Source organism: Anser brachyrhynchus (assembly GCF_964034855.1).
Source record: "Anser brachyrhynchus genome assembly, chromosome: 5".
Taxonomy (NCBI): Eukaryota; Metazoa; Chordata; class Aves; order Anseriformes; family Anatidae; genus Anser; species Anser brachyrhynchus.
Window position 1 is genome coordinate 12,179,079 of NC_137699.1, and position 18,666 is coordinate 12,197,744.

Consider the following 18,666-nt stretch of genomic DNA (forward strand, 5'->3'; position numbering starts at 1 on the left):
CTAATGGAGGCCGGGCGGTCGATCCTGATGCGGTTTGGGGCTTCCTCCATGGCCTCCCCGGCTCGGCGGGGGCGTTGGGCTGCGATCCCGCTGGGCACCAGCCCCAGCCCTTCGGCCTCGCTTCTTGGCCTCGCTTCTTGGCCTCCCTTCCCGGCCCTCGTTTCTTGGCCTTCGTTTCTCGGCCTCGCTTCCCAGCCTGACACGGGTCTCCTCGGGGACGGGGCGAGGCCGGCAGCCCGCTAACCCCGCCCGGGCCCCCCGGTTAACGATAAATGTGATGATTTACGGGCACTGTGAGCCGGGGGAGGGGGCCGTGAGGGCCGTGCTGGAGGCCCTGAGGGAGGCTTGGAGGACCCCGCGGCCTCAACATGGCGCGGGCGCCTCCTCCCCCCCCCCGTCTCTATGGTGCGCGGCTCTATGGTAGCGCCCCTCTGGCCCCTCCTCTCGGTGGTACCCGCCACGCGGCGCCGCGGCCGCACCCGGGGCGGTGGGCGTGGCCTGCGGGCGGGGTGGGCGTGGCCGAGCTCATGAATATGCAACAGCGGCGGCGGGTGAACGGGGGGGCCCGGGGAGGGAGGGGGGAGGGTCGCTATGGCAACGGGGTGCCGGCCGGGCCGGGGCGGGGGGGGGGGGGGCGCGTTGCCATGGCGACGGGCCGAGGCCTGCCCGTCCACTCGAGCGGGAGCCGCGTTGCCATGGCGACGCGAGCAGGCCCCGGAGGATGGGGGAAGGGGGGGGGGGGGCGCCCCTTGCCCTCCTCTTCCTCCCCTCCTCTTCCTCCCGTCCCCTCCTCCTCCCCCCCCTCTCCCTTCCTCTCCTCCCTCCGGCCTCGTCACCGGGAGCTGGGCCCCGGCTGCGGCGTCCCGGGGCTGCCACGGGGTCGGGAAGGGGCCCCGGGGGGGCGGTGGGGGGGAAGATGGCGGAGGGAGGGCCGGGGGGGCCGGGGGGGCGGGGGGAAGATGTCTTCCAGATGTGGCCTCCTCAGCGCTGCTCGGCCCCGGCCAGCTGGGCCGGGGGGCGGCGAGCGGGGAAAGCTGGGGGGCAAGAAGGGTGGGGGGGACCCCAGGGTGTGTGTGTGTGTGTGTGTATGGGGGGGGCAGGGAAGGGGGCAGCGAGGAGGAGGAGGAGGAGGAGAGAGGGAGGCAGGGCAGGGCCGGGAGGAGCAGAGGAGGAGGCAGGGAGCGAGTTTTTCCTGTCCCCGCAGCGCAACGTGAGTCACGGGAGCCGCGGCGGCGACAGCGGCCCGAGCCCCAGGATCCCCCGCGTCCCCCGTCCCGGACATGAGGCCGCTGAGGGGAAGGTGAGGGGGGCACCCCCCGCCCCGGGACACCCCCTGCCCCGGGGCACCCCCTGTCCTGGGGCACCCCCTGCCCTGCCTCTGTCCCAGCAGCGCCCGCCGGAGCCCACGGCACGGGCTCGGGGTGCTGGGGGTGTCGGTGCGGGTGTAGGGGGGCTGGCAGCAGGCCTGCAGCGTCAGGGAGGGGGGCTGGAGGCTGGCACGCTGCCTCCGCACTGCTGTTTTGGGGCTGGAACGGGCCGTTTTCGGTGTGACGTACCCCACGGGGCTTGGCCTGGTGCTGGGGGGCCGGTACTGCCTGCCCGAAGGATTTGGGGTCAGTGGGTAAAAAAAGGGGGGTGGCGTGAGAGTATGGGGCTGTTGTAGGGCGAGGGGGGGGTCCTGGGGGGAAACAGTGTTTATCTGGGGCCTGGGGAGCGGCTGACAGGGTGACACGGGTGTGTTGGCACGGCCCCCGGGGTAGAGGAGGTGTCGGCAGCGCGTTTTGGGAAGCTCCCCGCATGCAGGGACGGGGGCCACGCGGACACCGAGGCGGCCGGGGGGGCTGCCCCGGGGCGTGCAGGTATGGCAGCGTTGTTACGGCCCAGCCCGGGGCTGGCACGGCGTGCCAAGGGCGGTGCGGGCGGGCAGGGGCCGGGCAGCGCGATAGCGGCTTGGCACGCGGCGTGAGCGCTGCCGCAGGTGACCGGCGGGGCTGGCACGGTGCCGGGGGGCTGGATCCCCGGAGATTTCAGGGGCCGTGGGCCCCGCCGGACGCGTCGGACGCTTTCTTTCCCTGTAACGCTTCTCCCGTTTCTCTTCCCCCAGGGGCTGACTGCGCGCTGAGATCTGCTGAGCCCCAGCCATCGCCATGGCCTCCCAGCCCCAGCCCCTGCACCCCCCCTTGCCCTGCGCCTCGGGGGGGGCAGGACTGGCGGCCGGCAGCCCCGAGAAAGGTGAGAGCCCCTCGGACACCAGCCCGGCTCCTCACCCACACCTGTTCACGCGTGGGTTTTGCTGCCCTCAGCCTGGAGCAGGACTTCTCCCGGGGCCGTAGGGCTTCTTTTGGTGCTTTAGGGCTTCTCCCGGGGCTGTAGGGCTTCTCTGGGTCCTGCAGCGCTCCTCCAGCTCTCCGTCTCTCTCCGTGTCTCCCTCCCGCAGGCACCGCTCGCCCCAAACCTCCCATCCGGCCCAAGCCCCGCGTGCTGCCCAAGCCGTCCGTGCCTGCCAAGCCTCACCCGCCGCCGGGGCCGCGGCACCCTCGCCCCGAGCTGCCCTCGGCCGAGAAGATGAACCGCCTGGCGGGGCCCCAGCCCTACGGCGGGGGCAGCTCCGGGGGGGCCCTCAGGCGCCCCTCCTTCACCGTCAAGTCTCCCGAGACCCCCAACGGGAAGGGGCTCCCGTCCCCGCCAGTCTCGGCCCCCGAAGACTCGGGTCCGAGCCCCGCCGGCGAGATGCCTGCAGCCCCCCCGACGCCTTCCCGCAAGGGCCCGGCTCCCTTTAAGGTGACCCCGGTGCCCGTGGCGACCAAGCCGGAGCGATTCCCAGGCACCACCGTGGAGGAGATCCTGGCCAAAATGGACAGCAAGGAGGGCCCGGGAAGCCCCGACCGGGCCCGGCTCTCTCCCTTCTGCCCCGATGCTGCCTCTCGCTTCGGCTCCAAGCCCTTCGCCGCCGTCTTCAGGAGGCGCCCCAGCGGGGAGGCGGATGGAGACCCCCCCGGTGAAGCCCACCAGCCCCCTCAGCACGCCGGGGGGGAGCCGGGGACGGGGGGTGACAGAAGTTCAGTGGCTGAAATGAGGTGAGGGGGCGCGGGGCCGGTCCCTGGGGACGAGGGACCGTGGGGGGAAAAAGGGGGGGACGGTGCTGCGAGCGATGGGAATAACGGGGCTGGAAGGGAGCTGAGGTCTGGGCTCCGGCACGAGGCCGGTGTTCCTCCTAACCAACAGTGCCTTGAGCTGCCTTCGTGGGAAGGCTGGGTCACCCGCGACAGCCCCGGTGGTTTATTAAAACCGCAGGAACGGGCTGGCCCGGTTAAGGAACTGCCTCCCTGCTCGCAGCCCTCTGCCGGCTGGGAGACCTGCCAGCCCGCTCTCCCGCTGCCCAAGCGGGGAATATCGGGGGCTCGCTGCCCCTGGGAAACGCTCCCTTTTTCCCACCCTCGCTGTTTGTTTTTCTTCTTTTTTTTTTTTTTTTTTTTTTCCTGCTGGTCCACGCCGGGGCAGAGGCACCGGATCTGCGGGACTCCTGGCTGCGGGACGGGCTGGTGGTGGGCCAGCCCTTGGCTGTGCTCCCGCACGCTGGGCACCTCTGGGAGCGGGGCAGGGGCTATTTTAATCCAGAGTGTGAGAAACTCGCTCTCCAAAGGATGAAAAATTTCCCAGCGAGGGCTTCGTAGCCTGTTCACCTCCCTCCCCTCTGCAGTCAAAACCTCGGCTGAACCTAGCAGGGAACTAAGGGTGGCTACAGCTCACCCCACGGCCACCGGGGGATGGTTCGGGGCGAGGAGGCCGTGTGGGCTGGTGGTGGGAGAGAAGAGCGGGGTGCCCGTGGCATTTACCCTCCTGCCTGTCTCTCTGCAGCAGCGGCTCCTCCCCAGCCGGCCTGAGCTGTGCCGGGGACCCCCGCAGACTCTGGAGGCCGCCGTCTCCCCCTGACGTGAGTTCTCGCCGCCCCCTCCTGTGCCGCGGCTGCTCCGCTCCTGGGCTCTCTCCTTTGGGGCTCTCCTGTCTCCTCCGGGGCTCCCTCTCTGCGGGGTGCGTGTCTCTCCTTCCTCCTTTCTGGTGCTGAGCGCCCTCCCTCCGGGGGACGCGGGTCCCCCCCCCGCCGTGCCCCCTGCTCCCCCGGCACGGGGTGCCCGGCTGCGGGGCCAGGCTCCTAGGACGGGCTCGGCAGGTGCCAGCCCCGGTGCCGAGGTGGGGACGAGGAGCAGCCGTGAGTCACCAGCCAGGATTTTGGGTGGTGACGGGGACACCGAGCAGCGTGGCAGGGCTGGGGGGGGGGGAATTAACCCTGACGGCCGCAGGCAGGGCTGGTCCCTCTGTGCCAGGGCGATGCTGGCGTGTCCCAGGGGGGTGCCCGGCCCCGCAGCAGGGCGGATTGGGGCTGGGGGCGTTTCTGTTTCCTCTTGCTTCAGTTCTTCCTCTCCGTGTCTCTCTCTGCACGCCTCTGGCAGGGGGGGGCGGGTGCTGGCAGGGGCGCTGGGGCAGAGGAAGGGGCTCGGAGGGGGGCTCCGGGCACTGCCTGGCCCTGCCCGGCAGGGCACGGAGCGGGGCCGGGGACCACTGGGAGCTGCCGAGGCTGAGTCACGCAGGAAGCGGCCCCGGTGCTGGCAGGAAGCGTGGGCGCCTCCTGCCCCGGGATTTCGAGGGGATGGGACCGCAGCCGCGCTGTCACCGCGCGTCGGCAGAGGGGGGCCGGGACGTGGGCGATGCCCGGGGGGTTCCTCCTGAGTGACTTGCCCCCCCCCCCCCCGTGCCCCCCCCCCGTTTTTCCCGCAGCTCTCCTCTCTCCAGCTGGGCACCCTCGGACCCCCTGGCTCCCCGAGATCCCCCGCCTGCCCAGCTCCAGCCCCGGGAGCTCCTTTCCAGCCCGCTGAGCCCTCCGCCTTGGCCCCCGGCTCTCCCGATGCCCCCCCAGAGCTGCTGGCCCCCGGCTCCCCCACCCTGGCCCCCGGCTCCCCCGACTCCCCCGCTCAGCCCCCGGCCCAGGAGCTCCCGGCTGCCTCCATCCAGGCTCCGGGCGCCCCGGCCGAAGCCCAGCTCGGTGCCTCCCGCTCCCCCGGCTCCCCGCACACTCCCAGCGAGGGCTCCCCCGCTACCGCCAGCCCCCCAACACCAGGCACGCCCCAGCTGCCCCCCCGAGCCACCTACCCCCCCGGCTCTCCTGAGGCTGCCGCTGAGCCCCCAGCCCCCCCCAGCCCACCCCCTGAATCCCCTTCCAGAGCTTCTCGTCCCCCGGGCTCCCCAGAGGGACCCGATGACTCCCCTGCGTCCCCACGGTCCCCCGAGGGTCCCGATTTCAGCCTTCCTCCCCCCAGCAGGGACTCGGGGCTCCGACGCTCCTCAGAGGGGGTCCTGCAGCCCCCGCCCGGCGAAGGGCAGGGCATGGGGGAGCTGGGGGGCTCGCTGAGCGCCCTGCCCCAGCCCGGGGACCCGCCGTCGGAGCGCTCGCTGGGCAGCGAGTCCAGCTGGAGCCTTTCGCAGTCCTTCGAGTGGACGTTCCCCCCGCGGGGGGCGAGGGGGCTGCCGTCCCCCCCCAGCTCCCCCATCAGGGAGGCGGCCGACTCGGGGCTCTCTGAAGAGGACGGGTCAGATGGGGAGGCTGCGGGCTCCCAAGGGGGCGGCGGGTCCCACAGGGCCGGCAGCTGGGCGGCGGAGGGGGCTCCGTGCCCAGGGGGGCCCGTAGCCAAGCTGGAGGCCGAGGGCTCGGCGGAGGAGGAAGAGGAGGAGGAGGAGGAAGAGGAGGCAGAGTGGAACAGCACCGTGCTCCACGTGACGGAGCCCGACCAGGACCCGGCTGAGCCCGAGCCCCCTGTCGAGGCCACCCCGCCGGATCCAGCCTCTCCGGAGGCCAAATCCTGCTGGGAGCCGGGGCCGGCGGGTGACTCTCCCGGCAGCCTGCAGGGCCCCGGCGGGCCAGGCCGGGAGGAGAGCTCCTCGAAGGCTCCCGACGCCCACCCCGACCCGGGCTGGCTGACCGAGCTGCTGGCGTCGCCCGGGGCTCACGCAGCGGGACGCGGCTCGCCGGAGGCCGACGGGTCGGAGGTGAGGACTCACGGGGAGCCGCGGGGAGGCGAGGCAGCAAGGGTTAACGCCCGGCTGCGCGTGTCTCGGTGCGGCCGGGCTCATTTTTCTGCGGCAGAGCCGTCCGACGGGTTGGGTGGAGGCTGAGCGCCGAGCGGGAGCAGCGCAGCGCCCGCGGGGAGAGCCGGGGTGGGGCTGGGCGGCGGGAGCCCCGCCGCGTGCGCGCGCTCCGGGAGAGCCATGGCCGGCGAGTCGGGGACCACGGCCATCCTGCGGAGGCTGCTGGCCAACCTGGAGCTGCGGGACGAGCTGGGGAGGGCTCGGCGCACGCAGGGCTCGGAAGGGCCCTGGGCAGGCGCGGCGGCTGTGGGTACCGGCAGCTCCCGGCCTGGGGCTTGCTGGGGTCGGGGGAGGCGGGCGGCGGGGTCTGGGCTCGCCTCGGGAAGGGCTCCTGCTTCGTGCAGTGGTCCTGAGGGGGGCCCCGCACCCTCTGCGGTGTTTCTTTCTGCTGCGTGAGTAGGGGTTGCAGGAATCTCTTAACGCTGTCTCTGCTTTTCTGACCCCCTTCCCCCCCAGGACCTGCTCGGCTGGTCGCGGAAGGACCTGTGCAGCGAATTCGGCATCGGGAGGTCCCAGCGGGCCGCCGCTTTTGACTGGAGCCGCGAGGCTGTAGCCAGAGACAGAGACTGGCCCGGCGAGGTGGGACAGGACCGGGAATTCAGGACCAAATCGAGCTGGGACACCAGCCACAGCGTGGGTGACGTGGAGCAGCAGGACAGGGCCTTTGGTGCCGCCGAGAGGGACTGGAGCAGCAGTTACAAAGGGACAGAGCTGATGGGGGACACGGGGCTGGGCTGCGGCACCTGGCCCAAATCCCACGGCCTGGGGGAAAGCTGCCTGCAGGACCAAGACTTTGGCAAAGCCAGCTGGGGCGCTGGCTACGGCTTGGACGGCGCGGGCGGCAGGGAGGAGGTGAGCTCTGGGAAGACTGAATGGAGCAGGAGCTACGGCGTGGGACACGGGCAGCAGGAGGACAGAGAGCTGAGCTCCAGGCAGCCCAGCTGGGCTGGCAGGTACGGCTCTGGGGACCTGGAGACCCAGGACGGGGAGCTCGCGCCCGTGTGGGCCGGTGAGTATGGCACCGGTGACGCTGAGATCAAGGACAGGGAGATGGGCGCGGACTGGGCCAGCAAATACAGCAGCAGGGATGCTGAGAGCAAGGACGAGGACTTGACGCTGGGCTGGGCTGGCAGATCCAGCACTGGGGACACCGGCAGCCTGGACAAGGAGTTTTGCCCCAGCAGGTCGGCCTGGGATAGCAAATACAGCAGCAGGGACATGGAGAGCCAGGACAGGGAGTTCAGCCCCAGCAGGCCGGCCTGGTCTGGCGAATACAGCACCCAGGACATGGAGAGCCAGGACAGGGAGTTCAGCCCCAGCAGGCCGGCCGAGGCCAGTGACTACACCACAAGGGCCATGGAGAGCCAGGACAGGGAGTTCAGCCCCAGCAGGCCCGCCTGGGACAGCGAGTACAGCACCAGGGCCATGGAGAGCCAGGACAGGGAGTTCAGCCCCAGCAGGCCGGCTGAAGGCAGCGGGTACGGTGCCGGAGAGGAAGAGACCCAGGACAGGGAGTTCAAACCCAGCAGGCCGGCCTGGGATGATGAGTACAGCACCAGGGACATGGAGAGCCGGGACAGGGAGTTCGGCCCCGGCAGGCCAGTCTGGGCCAGCGAGTACGGCTCCGTGGCCACCAGAAAGGAAGATTTCGGTCCTGGACGGCTGAGCTGGGCTGGCGAACGCGGCATAGCCCAGACGGAAGCGGGCAATGCTTTCGGTGTCAGAGCAGAAGACTTGCCTGGCTCCTCTGCCCCCCGTCACCCGTCCCCGGAGTCGGGCTGGGGCAGCAGCGAGCAGCAGGAGAGCGGTGCCATCGGCCCCGGGGGCTGGATTGAAGAGCTGCGCCTCGGGGGAGCTGAGCACCGCAACCAGTTCGGAGTCATTGGGATGGACCAGGTGCCCGACCCCTCCGGCACCGCAGCGCCAGCAGGAGGCCCCACGTCCTGGAGCGGGGAAATGAGCTCTGCCGACCTGCAGGAGCCCGGGGAGCCCCCGGGAGGCTGGCGCGGCGATCTCCCCTTCAGCCCCTCGGCTCCTACCGCTAGTACCAGCGAGGGTGGACCGGGTCAGATGGCCTGGGACGAGGACGGGGCAGCCCCGGGCAGCGCTGCCCGGCCCCCGGAGGACGAGGAGGAGGAGGAAGCAGGCTGGAGGCAGCACCAGGAGGCAGGTGGCTGGAGTACGGAGCTGCGCGAGGCTGAGGCCAGGCGCCAGGAGTGGGCCAGTGCCTTCGACGCCCGCTGTGCGGCCCGCAGCCGGGATTTCAGTGCCGGGGAGCCGAGCCCAGGAGACCGCGGTGCTTCGGCAGATGGGTAAGGAGGGTGCTGGCGGTGGGGGCTGTGGCCCCAGGGATGGATCCTCCGGGGGTCTGGAGGATCTGGCAGAGTTAGCTCCGTGCCCTTGTTTTGCCAAGGTGAGGGAACCTCACAGCCTCATCTCAGCCAGGCTGAAGTAGCTGGGTATTTCCAAGGTGATAAATTCCCACAAGCTGCCTAACCGTAAGGGTGCTGGGAGGAGGGAGGCAAAATCCCCTCTGGGCTGGGGAGAAGTGGGGAGCCCCCAGCTGCGGGGGGAGCCCTGCAGTTTGCTGCTGCCGTCTCCTTCCTGGCCCAGGAGGACTTAGAGCTCCTCTGGGGATCGCTGCCTTCCCTGCCCCTCTCCGCCACATCCCTGGGGCTGTGTTTTGCCAGGCAGGAGGGCAGTGAGCAGCCCCGATCCTCCTCCTCCTGCCCCTTGGTCACCTCCCACCTTTGCCTGAGACTGTGGGAGCACTGGGGGGGTCTGACCCCTTTCTCTGCACCCCTGCCCCCCATAAAACCCGGTGGGGAGAGGTGACCTGAGTCCCCTGTGCTTCGGGGACCCTCCTTGCCTTCCTCAGCCCCCAGACTCCCCGCTAGCCTCGGGAGGGCTTTCCCTTAGCTGCAGCTGGGGGAACTGTGGGCTCTCCTCTCGTCTCCCGCAGCAGGACCCCCATGGACATCCGCCTCTCGGACCCCAGCCCACCCTTGGGTGCTGATGCTCTGGCTGAGCCCACCGCCGCGGGGCCGAGCCCCCAGCTGCAGCCCCTAGCCTCAGAGGCCCCCCGGGATGAGGACGAGGACGAGCCGAGCCCCGCAGAGGACGGGGGCCTGGCTGCTGCCTCCCTGCTGCCGGAGGCTGGTGGCGGGACCCCGCCAGAAGCAGAGAGCCAGGAGGAGGCCCCCTGGGACCACCCGGATGGGAAGAGACCGCAGAGCTGCGAGGAAAAACCCTCTCAGCCCGAGGGACCCGCGGAGCTCTCTGGGCAGGAATTCACCTTCCTGGAGGTGAGCGGGCAGGGGGAAGCTTCTGCCTCCCCCTCGTTGCAGCCCCGACCCAGACAGGCTGCGGGCACCAGGCCGCCCCGTGCTGTAGGGCCGCCGCTGCTGCGGGTGTCCATAAAGCACGGTGGGATGGGTGGGGGGGCCGGGGGGGGCCTGGGAGTTCCCTGTGCTGGGCGCTGACCTTCCCCCCGTGGGTTTTGCAGGACACGGAGGTCCTGGACAGCACCGTGTACCGGAGCAAAGCCAACCTGGGCCGCAAGCGGAGGCACCGGGCGCCCGCTCTCCGCCCCGGGGCCACCTCCGAAGGGGACAGCTGGATCTTCCAGGACTCCACAGGTGGGATCCCTCGGGGTGGCGACAGCAGGACGGGGGCGTAGGGGCAGCGTGGCCTTGGCAGAGGTGTCTCACGGTGATGCTGTCCCTGCAGAGCCCCGTCCAGCCCGCGCAGCGGCGTCCTCCGACGAGGAGGCAGCAGAAGAGCCCAAGAGCCGGCGGGTGCGAGCGTCCCCGTCGGGCAAGGGCGTCAAGGTGCCGCTCTTCCCCGGCCTCAACACGTCCGCCCTCAAGGTAAGGGCCCAGCAGGACCCCAAGGACGTGTCCCAGCCCGGGGAGGGGACACGATTCCTCAGCTGAGGCAGGTTGTGGGCGTGGGGGCGGCCGAGGGCGGGCGGCGTGGGGAGGGAAAAGGGCGCAACGGGAGGACTTGGGGGCGGCGGGGAGCACCCCTCTGACTTCACCTCTCACACCCAGGCCAAGCTGAGGGGCCGAAACCGCTCTGCCGAGGAGGGGGCGCTGCCGGCAGACAGCAAGGCGGCCCCCCCGAAGGACCCCCACGTGCAGCGCTCCAAGTCCTGCAAGATCCCCGGCCTGGGTGGGAAGCCCCTCACGCTGCCCCCCAAGCCGGACAAGTCCTCAGGGTGAGCGCTGGGGGCTGCGGGGCGGTCCTGGTGGGGAGGGGGGTGTGAAATCCCCCTGTGGGCGTGATGGGGACCCGTGGGGTGCGGGGTGGGTGTGCCGAGGTGTCTGTGGGGCTGTGTTGGAGTCCCACGGCCCCGAGGAACCCAGCGCCCCGGGCTGCTGTTTCTGGTGCTGGCAGCTGGCCTTGGGGCTGGAGCGGGGAGCGGGGAGGAGGCTTGCTGGGACCGGCATTCCCAAGGTCCCGTTGCCTGGGAGAGCTGAGCTGCTCCACCCTAAACAGTGCTTGGGACGAAGCCCTTAAAGCCACAGCTTGAAGGCTGCCTCCGCAGCCAGCCGCAGCCTGGCTCCCTTCCTGCCCGACCCCTCTGGGGAGCGGGAACAATCCGGGGGTCCTGTTGGCCGGGTCCCCCCAGGGCTTTGGGAGAAGCCCCCAGGGCTTTGGGTGTGTTTGGGGGGGATTTGCGATGACGCAGCTCCATCCTCCCAGGTCAGACGGCTCCCCGCCCCACTGGCTGCAAGCGCTGAAGCTGAAAAAGAAGAAATCATGAGCTGATCTGGCGGGGTGAGTACCGGCACGGGGGTGACACCGTGGGGACGGCTGGGACAAGGGCCAGAGGGGACGTCCCTCCGGCTCCGGGTCACCCCAGGGGCTGGGGCTCCCCGCCTGGCTCCTGACGGTGTCTCCCCCCTCCCCGTGTCTCTTGCAGGCTCGCTCTCCTGCCAGCGTGGCCCCGGGAGGCTTACGGCCAGCTCCCCCAGGACCAGGTCGCCCCCTCCCCGTGGCAGGACACACACACACACATCTATGCACTTTGTATGATGCTCGCAGGGTCCCCTCCCCGGTCACTTCCCGCCCCCCTCCGAGGCCCGAGGGACTCCCCCAGGGTCTCTCTTCCTCTGCCCACCCCCTCAGCCCCCACGTTTCCTGGGGGCTGGGGGTGGTGGTGGAAATCCACAAGCCCCCCCTTCCCTCCCCCCTCCCCCTCCTATCACCCTCCAGACCAAGAGCAGCAGGTCATTATTTTGGTGCCACTTTTCAGGACAATAAAAACTTTGTTGGTTGGTTCGGGGGGGGGTCCTTCGTTCTTCTGTAAGCTCCCTGGGCCTCAGGGCTGTGCCCCAGAAGGGGGGGTCCCTGTCCCCGTGGGGCGGGGGGGACCCTGGTGCGGGGACAGCCACCAGGAGGAGCTCTCTGCCCTCGCATGCTTGCAGCAGGGATGGGGAGCTCACCGCTGGGGGGGGGGTGTATGCCTGGGGACACCCCTGCACCTCCCTGCAGCCTGCCTGGAGGTCAGAAAGGTGCCGGGAGGCAGAAGTGTGGCTTCCTGCGCTCACCCTCCATCCGGATTGTGCCCCCGCTCCCTCCTGCTTCCACTCTGTCTGCCTCCTCGGTCCCTGGCGTGGCAGCAGGGCTGGTGCCGGTGATAGGGTCGCCCTGGGGGAGTGGGGACGGGTCCTGGCCCCAAACCTTCCTGAGAAACTGAGCAGCCCAGCCTCCACCCGTGACTCCGGCCATAATCCAAGCTGAACTGCCCGTGCCTGTGTTCCGGCTGGGATTTCTTTCCTTTCTGCCCTGTGCAATCCCAGGAAAGACCGGGGGAGCTTGTGAGTCTCCCCAGGCAGCTTCGCCTGCAAAATGCAATCCCTGGGCCCCCTCCGAGAGCTGGCTGTGCCCCGGGCCCCGTCCCCTCCCCACGATGAGGAACCCCAAGCTGTTTTTTCCCGGCACAGCCTAGCGGAAAGAGGGAGAGACAGATGGAGAGATGGAGCCATGGAGTTGTCGCTTCCCTGGTAGGATATGAGTAACTCCAAGCGACTTCAGAGGAAGTCACCAAATCCCATGCCGAGGTAAAATCCAGCTCTGCTCTTCCTGGCATGCAGAGTTTGGGTACGGGGGGAGCTCAGCCCCATGGCACTTCTGAGTGCCCCCCTTCTGCCGGGCTGTGAGCGTCCCCACCAGCCCCCGGGGAGCTGCACAGGACGCTGCCAGCCCTGGCTCCGGGGCCCTCTGCCACGCATGTGAGAGGTTTTTGTGCAGGCTGGGACAAACATCGCACGGGGACAGCACCCCGGTCCGAGCCAGAGGGAGGTTTTTTGGGTACAGGATGGATATTAATGAGCTCTGCTGCACCCTGGGTACCCTGACCCACAGCACGCCTTGGGAAAGCTTTCAGCCATTAGCTGAGCTGAGGTCTCCTCGCCCCTGGTGCCGCTGAGCCCTTGGCTTTATCAGGGGCTTGGGGCCGGCAGATGCTTCGGCTCCTGCTGAAGCTGCAGAGGAATCTCGGCTGCTTATCTCTGATTGCATCCAGTTGTCGCTGCCCCCTCTGAGCCTCCCCGGGACGTGGGATTTGCTCCAGCACTTCAGCTCTGGCTACCGAGCCTCGTGAATTATTGCCTGGGGACTAAGAGTGAGGTTACCTGCAGCTGCTGATGGGGTCGGAGGTGGGGCTGCAGGCGTCTGAGCCCAGTCCAGCACCCAGCAGGAGAAAACTGCTCCTTGCACAGCACCTCTGCGCTGGGCTCAGCTCCTCCGGCTTCCCCTTCCCCCCGGGGCCCCTCTCCACATTCCTTCTGTCCCCTGGTGGGACGTAGCAGCGGGGGCACTGCTCAGCCCCCTCCCCATCCGCTGCTTTTTGGCCAGGCATTGCCTTCGCCAGGCTGCAAAGGGTTACCTGTTCTCCTGTGCTACCCACAGAAGACAAAAATAGTGGGGATTGTTATTAATAGTGATCTTCATTACCCGGGCTGGAACATCTCCCTTTGTAGCAGTTTCTGGCAATACCAAGGGTCTAATTAGCATTTTTTTTATTTCCCTGTTTTATTCAATTCATTAGCTGTCTTAAGTAACGGCTTTATCAGTCTTTGGGTTTTGTGTGGTTCTGTCTCCTCTTTTTTTCTTTTTTTAAAAAAAAACTTAAAATATGAAGTTAGCAGCCCTCACATCTAGGCGTTGAATTTTAACAGCTTTTTCTCTAATTCTTCCACGAAATGCCGACCTTTGCAGCTCCCCCTTAGCAGCTCCTTACAGGGTTAACGTTTGGCTTTCAAAGTTGACTCTGTCCCAGCTAATCAGAATATTTTATTATTCATTACCCCCCTTTCAAGCCTGATTAAGCCCCCCATTTGTTCTCACGGGGCTGAGAGCTGGTTCAGATTTGGTGCTTCTCCTCCCACAGGCTTATTTCGGAGACCCCTTAGGGCTGCCCTGTATTTCAGCAACCAAATTACCTTGCCACCCCCTCTTTTTTTTTCTTGGTTTTAACACTGGTTTGAGGGGCCAGCCGTGCTGGCGGGGGGGGCGGTGGTGTCACTTCTGTGCCTGGCTTGGTGTTCATGCTGCGGCTGTCCCCAGCGTGCCTTCGCTTCGCTCTGAATCTCGCCAACTGGTAATTTATCGATTTTTAATGGCAAAAGGCACCTCTCGTCTCCGCGCTGTGAGCAGCCGAGCCCCGTGCTTGTCTCAGCCTCTGCAGAGGCTCGCGGCTTCTTGGGCTGCGTTTTGCAAACACTTGGCTTGTCAAAGGCTCTGCCCAAAGCTGCAGCTGCGAGAGCTGAGCCTCGGTGGAACAGCGTCCTGCACCTCAGTCCTGCTTCCTCCAGCGTTTCTTGCTTTGGAGGTGATTTTTCATCTCTGGCTGATCTAAAGGCATTGCTGCGTTCTGCTCCTTCACCTTTCAAAAAAGTCAGCACAGGATCAACACGCGGTGAGGTCCCTGGGGGCTCTGCATTACACCGTGCTGGTGCAGAAGATGCCTCAAAATGTTCCTTCACTAACACAAGTGGCCAATTCCCCCCTCCAGATTTTGGGTAAATGGCTCCCGCAGTGCTCAAAAGAGGGCCCTGGCAGTTTGGGACCCCCTCTGCGCCGCAGCTTTGCGAAAGGCAAAAGCTCAGATGCAAAGCGTAGAATCCCAAGTGCCAAACGCCCGCTGTGAGGTCCCGAATGCAAAGCCCCAAGTGCAAAGCCCCAGCTGCAAAGTGCCGAAATCCCGGGTGTGACGCCCCGACTGCCGAAGGCCACCTCTGAAATGTGAAATCCAATTCCCACGTCCCTGGGGGGTGGCAGAGCGGTGCCTGGCTGTGCTCCCCCCCCCGCTGCCCCCCAGGAGCTGCTTCGCTGTGTCCCAGCACCCAGCCTGGGCGCTGGGGTGGCCGCGAGTCCCTGCAGCGGGGGGCAGCGGGGTTATCGCCCGGGCTGACGCTTTGACACTTGGGTGAGAGCCTGGTAAGACTCCTAGGAGGGGGCCGGGGCAGCCAGATGGGAGGTGTGTGTGTGTGGGGGGGGGAGCTGTGAAATTTCCCACGGGGGTTCCCCATCCTGTCCCGTCCCACAGAGGAGGAGGAGGAGGAGGAGGGCGGAGGGCGGGTAGGAAGGGGAGGTAACGCGGTGGGATTCGTCAGGCCGGGCTCAGAGGGCCGGAGGAGGTCGGTGCTGAGCCCAGGGATGAGCTGAGCTGAGCTGAGCCCAGCGGCCGGCGGCATGGAGGAGGTGGCAGACAGCTATGCCTACGGGGACAACGAGACGGAGTGCGAGTACGAGGAGTGGGGCCCCTCGCTGGCCCTGCTGCCCACCATCTACCTGCTGGTCTTCCTGCTGGGCACGGCAGGCAACGGGCTGGTCCTTTGGACCATCTTCAAGGGTGGCCGTGAGCGGCGGCGCTCCGCCGACACCTTCATCGCCAACCTGGCCGCCGCCGACCTCACCTTCGTGGCCACCCTGCCGCTGTGGGCCGCCTACGCCTGGCTGGGCTACCACTGGCCCTTCGGCACGGCCGCCTGCAAGGTGAGCAGCTACCTGGTCTTCGTCAACATGTACGCCAGCGTCTTCTGCCTGACGGGGCTGAGCTTCGACCGCTACCTCGCCATCGTGCGGCCCCTGGCCACGGCGAAACTGCGCTCGCGGGTGAGCGGGCTGGTGGCCACGGTGGCCCTGTGGGTGCTGGCGGCCCTGCTGGCCCTGCCGGCCCTGGTGCTGCGGCGGGCGGCCGCGCTGGGGGGGGATGCCAAGGTGACCTGCTATATGGACTACGGGGGCCTGGCCGCGCCGGGCACCGAGGGCGCCTGGGAGGTGGGGCTGGGGCTGTCCTCCACCGCCCTGGGCTTCGTGGCCCCCTTCGCCGTCATGCTGACCTGCTACTTCTTCATCGCCCGCACCGTGGCCAGCCACTTCCGTCGGGAGCGGGCCGAGGGGCCCCGCAAGCGCAAGCGCCTGCTGACCATCATCGCCGTGCTGGTGGCCGCTTTCGGGGGCTGCTGGCTGCCCTTCCACCTGGTGAAGACCCTCTACGTCCTGATGGACCTGGAGGTGCTGCCCTGGTCCTGCGGCCTCCACGCCTTCCTCAACAACCTCCACCCCTACTGCACCGGCATCGCCTACATCAACAGCTGCCTCAACCCCTTCCTCTACGCCTTCTTCGACCCCCGCTTCCGACGGGCCTGCGCCGCCCTCCTCTGCTGCCGCCCCCCCAGCCCCGGGGCCGAGCGCTCGGGCAGCTTCTCCTCGGGGCACAGCCACAGCCCCGGGGGCAAGGGGGGGCCGCCTGGGGGGGGCAAGCTGGACCCCGCCACCCAGGAGACGCTCTTCCGTGCCTGAGCCCCCCCGCTCCAACCCCAGCACCCCCCCTGAGCTGGTCTCCTCGGGGAGCGGCCCCTGCGTTTTTTTTGGGGGACCCCCCCCTCCTCTTTTCTCAGTGCCCCAGAGCCTGGCTTGCTTTGGGGAGCCCCTTCCCTGCTTGTGGGATGTGTTTGTGGGGGGGGGGGGGAACTGAGGCACGGGCTGGTGGGTGGGTTCGGGCAGGGGCACCGGCTGTGAGATTTGTGACAAATAAATGAATTTTGGTTACAAAAAAAAAGGAGCAGAGTATACGATTCCCTCTGGGGTGATGGAGAGGGTGGTAGTGGGGGGCTGCATGGGTTGGGGGGTTTGTGTTGCTGTGTGTGTGTGCGTGCATGTGCACACTGGGTGGGTGCTGTGCCCCCCCATGTGCCCCCTCCCATGCCCCCCACGTTCCTGAGTGCACGCCGTGTGTCTCCGCACACTTTGGGAAATGCAAAAATTTCCACCCCAAGCGCTGCTTTGCCGCATCGCAGCGTGGCGAGACCCGAGTGAACACCAGAAAAAGAACCCCCCCCCCCCCCCCCCCACAAAAAAAAAATCCTCCGGTGCACCGGGTGGGAGCTCAGCCCACCCCAGTGGGAGGCTCTGATTGCATCAGGCAGCTGTCCCGTTCTCCCAAATCCCCGTTTGAGGTTTTTATCTTCCTTATCTGAGGCCAGATAGACCCTGAGTGGTTCTCCCCTGGGGCTGCGGATGCCATCGAGCAGCCGGGGGCCACTGCCTGCACCCCAGGCCAGCAGCAAGAGCACCCCCATGGCATGGGCAAGGGGCCGGTTTGGGTCTGGATGGTGTTTTGGGGACCCCATCCCCTTCCCCATCCTCCTGTGGCGCCAGCAGGACAATGGCCTGCGATAGCCGGGGATTTTGATGACCCACCAAAACGCTCTTCTCCCATTTCCATCTCCAGCCCCAGCCGCTTCCTGAGGCTTCGCTCTAAATAAATCTTCCCCCTATTTGCTATTTACATCCTTCATTTACTCGCGATTAACTATCCTGTCTCCTTGGCCTTTGTTCCCACTTGGAAAGGATGCGGGATCATTACTTGGTTCCTCGCGGAGCTTCCCGTTGTTTCACGGGGGGGAGGCGGGCTGGGTCGACCTTCCCGCCTGCCCCGTCCTTGTTTTGGGATCCAGCTGAGCCATGCTCATCACCCCTCAGGGACGGCCCTTTGTCTCGATGCAGTAAATAGGGGAGGTGGCTGGGGGAGCCTTGGTTTGGATAAAAGCAAAGGGGGTGCAGGCACGGAGGTGAGCCCACTGGGGCTCTTTGCACCCTGGCTGGGGCTTTTTTGGGGTTTCCCCATGGTTTCTGGCTTGGGCTAAGAGCCAGGGGGGTTGGCGTGCTGGAAATGCTGCATCTGAGACCACGGCCCAAAGGGAAGCTTGGGGTGTTTACAGTCAAGGTGCCCTGTTGGAAAACGCACGGTAAAGAGATCCTGGCTCCTGCTTATCCATCCACCCGTCCACCCCTCCTTCTCCTCACCCCCCTCTCTATCCTCCCGGCTACCAACCCTAAGTAAACCGGCCCTGAAGGGGGGCAGAGGGAGCCCCGTTTTGTTTTTTTAGTAGCCCAAGCATGGGCAGCTTCCTCCCAGGCGCGGCGGCCAGGCGCGGAAATAGACGCGGGGCGCCTTGCCAGCGGCGACGGGAGCTGCGGACTTTCTATCCGGCTGTTGGAGATTTCCCTTTTCCCTCGGAGGAGGGAAATGCTGGGCCGAGGAGTCTCTGGGGGGAAATGCAGGGACACTTCAGAAAAACAAGGCCGGAGAGGGGGGGAAGGGGCAGCGGGTCCGGACCAACGGTCGGAAGGAGATAAGGAAGGTGTTGCCTTCCTGCGGCAGCGCGGGGGGAAAGGCGGCTGCGGAAAGATGAGGAGGGAAGATAGAGGGGATGGAGGGGGGTGGGGAGCCCTGCCAAATCCCTGCCACGGCCGGGAGCATCCTCGGAAAAAAAATGGGCACGCTGGGGAGCTGGGGGTGAATTTGGGTGCGCTGGGCACCTTGAGAAGCGAGGCCGTGACTTGCTGCGGGGGCCTGGCTGGCCGCAGGGCTCCGGCGTGGCATGGGTGGCCCCGGTGGGGACATGGGCACGGTGGGGATGTGGCACTGGAACAAGGTCAGTCTGCACAGGGAGATAGGTGCGATGGGGAAGCCAACACAGACGGGGACAGGAGACCCAGGAGCCTCCCAGCCCAGGACGGGTGGCTCAGCTGCAGCTCCCAGCTCCCGGCTCCCAGCTCCCAGCTCCCAGCTCCCAGCTCCGCGTCCCACCGGAGGTGCAAAAATAATTTCACGGCATGCCGAGCCGGGCTGATGTCCCCAGGTGTCCCGTGAGGCCAGCTTGCCTTTGAAGTTACCTCCTTGTTTACACTTTCACGCTTTCCTCCCCATAGCAAACGGTGGCGTGGAGGGGTCCCCACGTCACCCGTGGTCCTTGACGCAGGGGGTCCGCTGCCGTGGCAAGGCGGGGTGCAGCCCCAGTTTGTGCTGGAAACACATAAATTTGTCAAAACTCGGCTTACTCATTGGGCAGAGGAGGTTTCGACAGACCTCGCAGCTCAGAAATAACTGAGAAAATAATTATTGGGTGAGAAACGTCTGCTTTCCTCTGCTCAGCCCCAGAGGGGAGGGCAAGGGGGGAGATTTCAGTCATTCACTGCCCTCTTGTGTCTCCAGCACACGAGTCC

At 67.1% G+C, this 18,666-nt stretch overlaps 2 protein-coding genes across 6 annotated transcripts; both read left to right on the forward strand.

Moving 5' to 3' along the window:
• Positions 1 to 514: 514 nt before the first annotated feature.
• On the forward strand, positions 515 to 11,429 carry TNKS1BP1 (tankyrase 1 binding protein 1). Of its 5 annotated transcripts, none has more exons than XM_080592485.1 (13): positions 515 to 551; positions 1,205 to 1,300; positions 2,105 to 2,232; positions 2,438 to 3,077; positions 3,859 to 3,934; positions 4,777 to 6,042; positions 6,598 to 8,453; positions 9,104 to 9,446; positions 9,647 to 9,779; positions 9,871 to 10,010; positions 10,194 to 10,360; positions 10,849 to 10,923; positions 11,069 to 11,429. In XM_080592485.1, the coding sequence occupies exons 3-12, from the start codon at positions 2,148 to 2,150 to the stop codon at positions 10,907 to 10,909; spliced, it is 4,767 nt and encodes a 1,588-aa protein (XP_080448611.1). In that variant the 5' UTR covers positions 515 to 551; positions 1,205 to 1,300; positions 2,105 to 2,147; the 3' UTR covers positions 10,910 to 10,923; positions 11,069 to 11,429. The 5 variants fall into 5 exon arrangements, with proteins under 5 accessions (XP_080448611.1, XP_080448610.1, XP_080448612.1 ...); XM_080592484.1 differs by lacking the exon at positions 515 to 551 and adding an exon at positions 743 to 879; XM_080592486.1 differs by lacking the exon at positions 515 to 551 and adding an exon at positions 743 to 879 and having other exon boundaries at positions 3,862 to 3,934.
• APLNR (apelin receptor) lies at positions 11,428 to 16,216 on the forward strand. The gene has a single exon (XM_080592492.1). It carries the CDS (start codon positions 14,845 to 14,847, stop codon positions 15,955 to 15,957), a length of 1,113 nt encoding a protein of 370 aa, XP_080448618.1. The 5' UTR covers positions 11,428 to 14,844; the 3' UTR covers positions 15,958 to 16,216.
• The last annotated feature ends 2,450 nt before the right edge of the window (positions 16,217 to 18,666 follow it).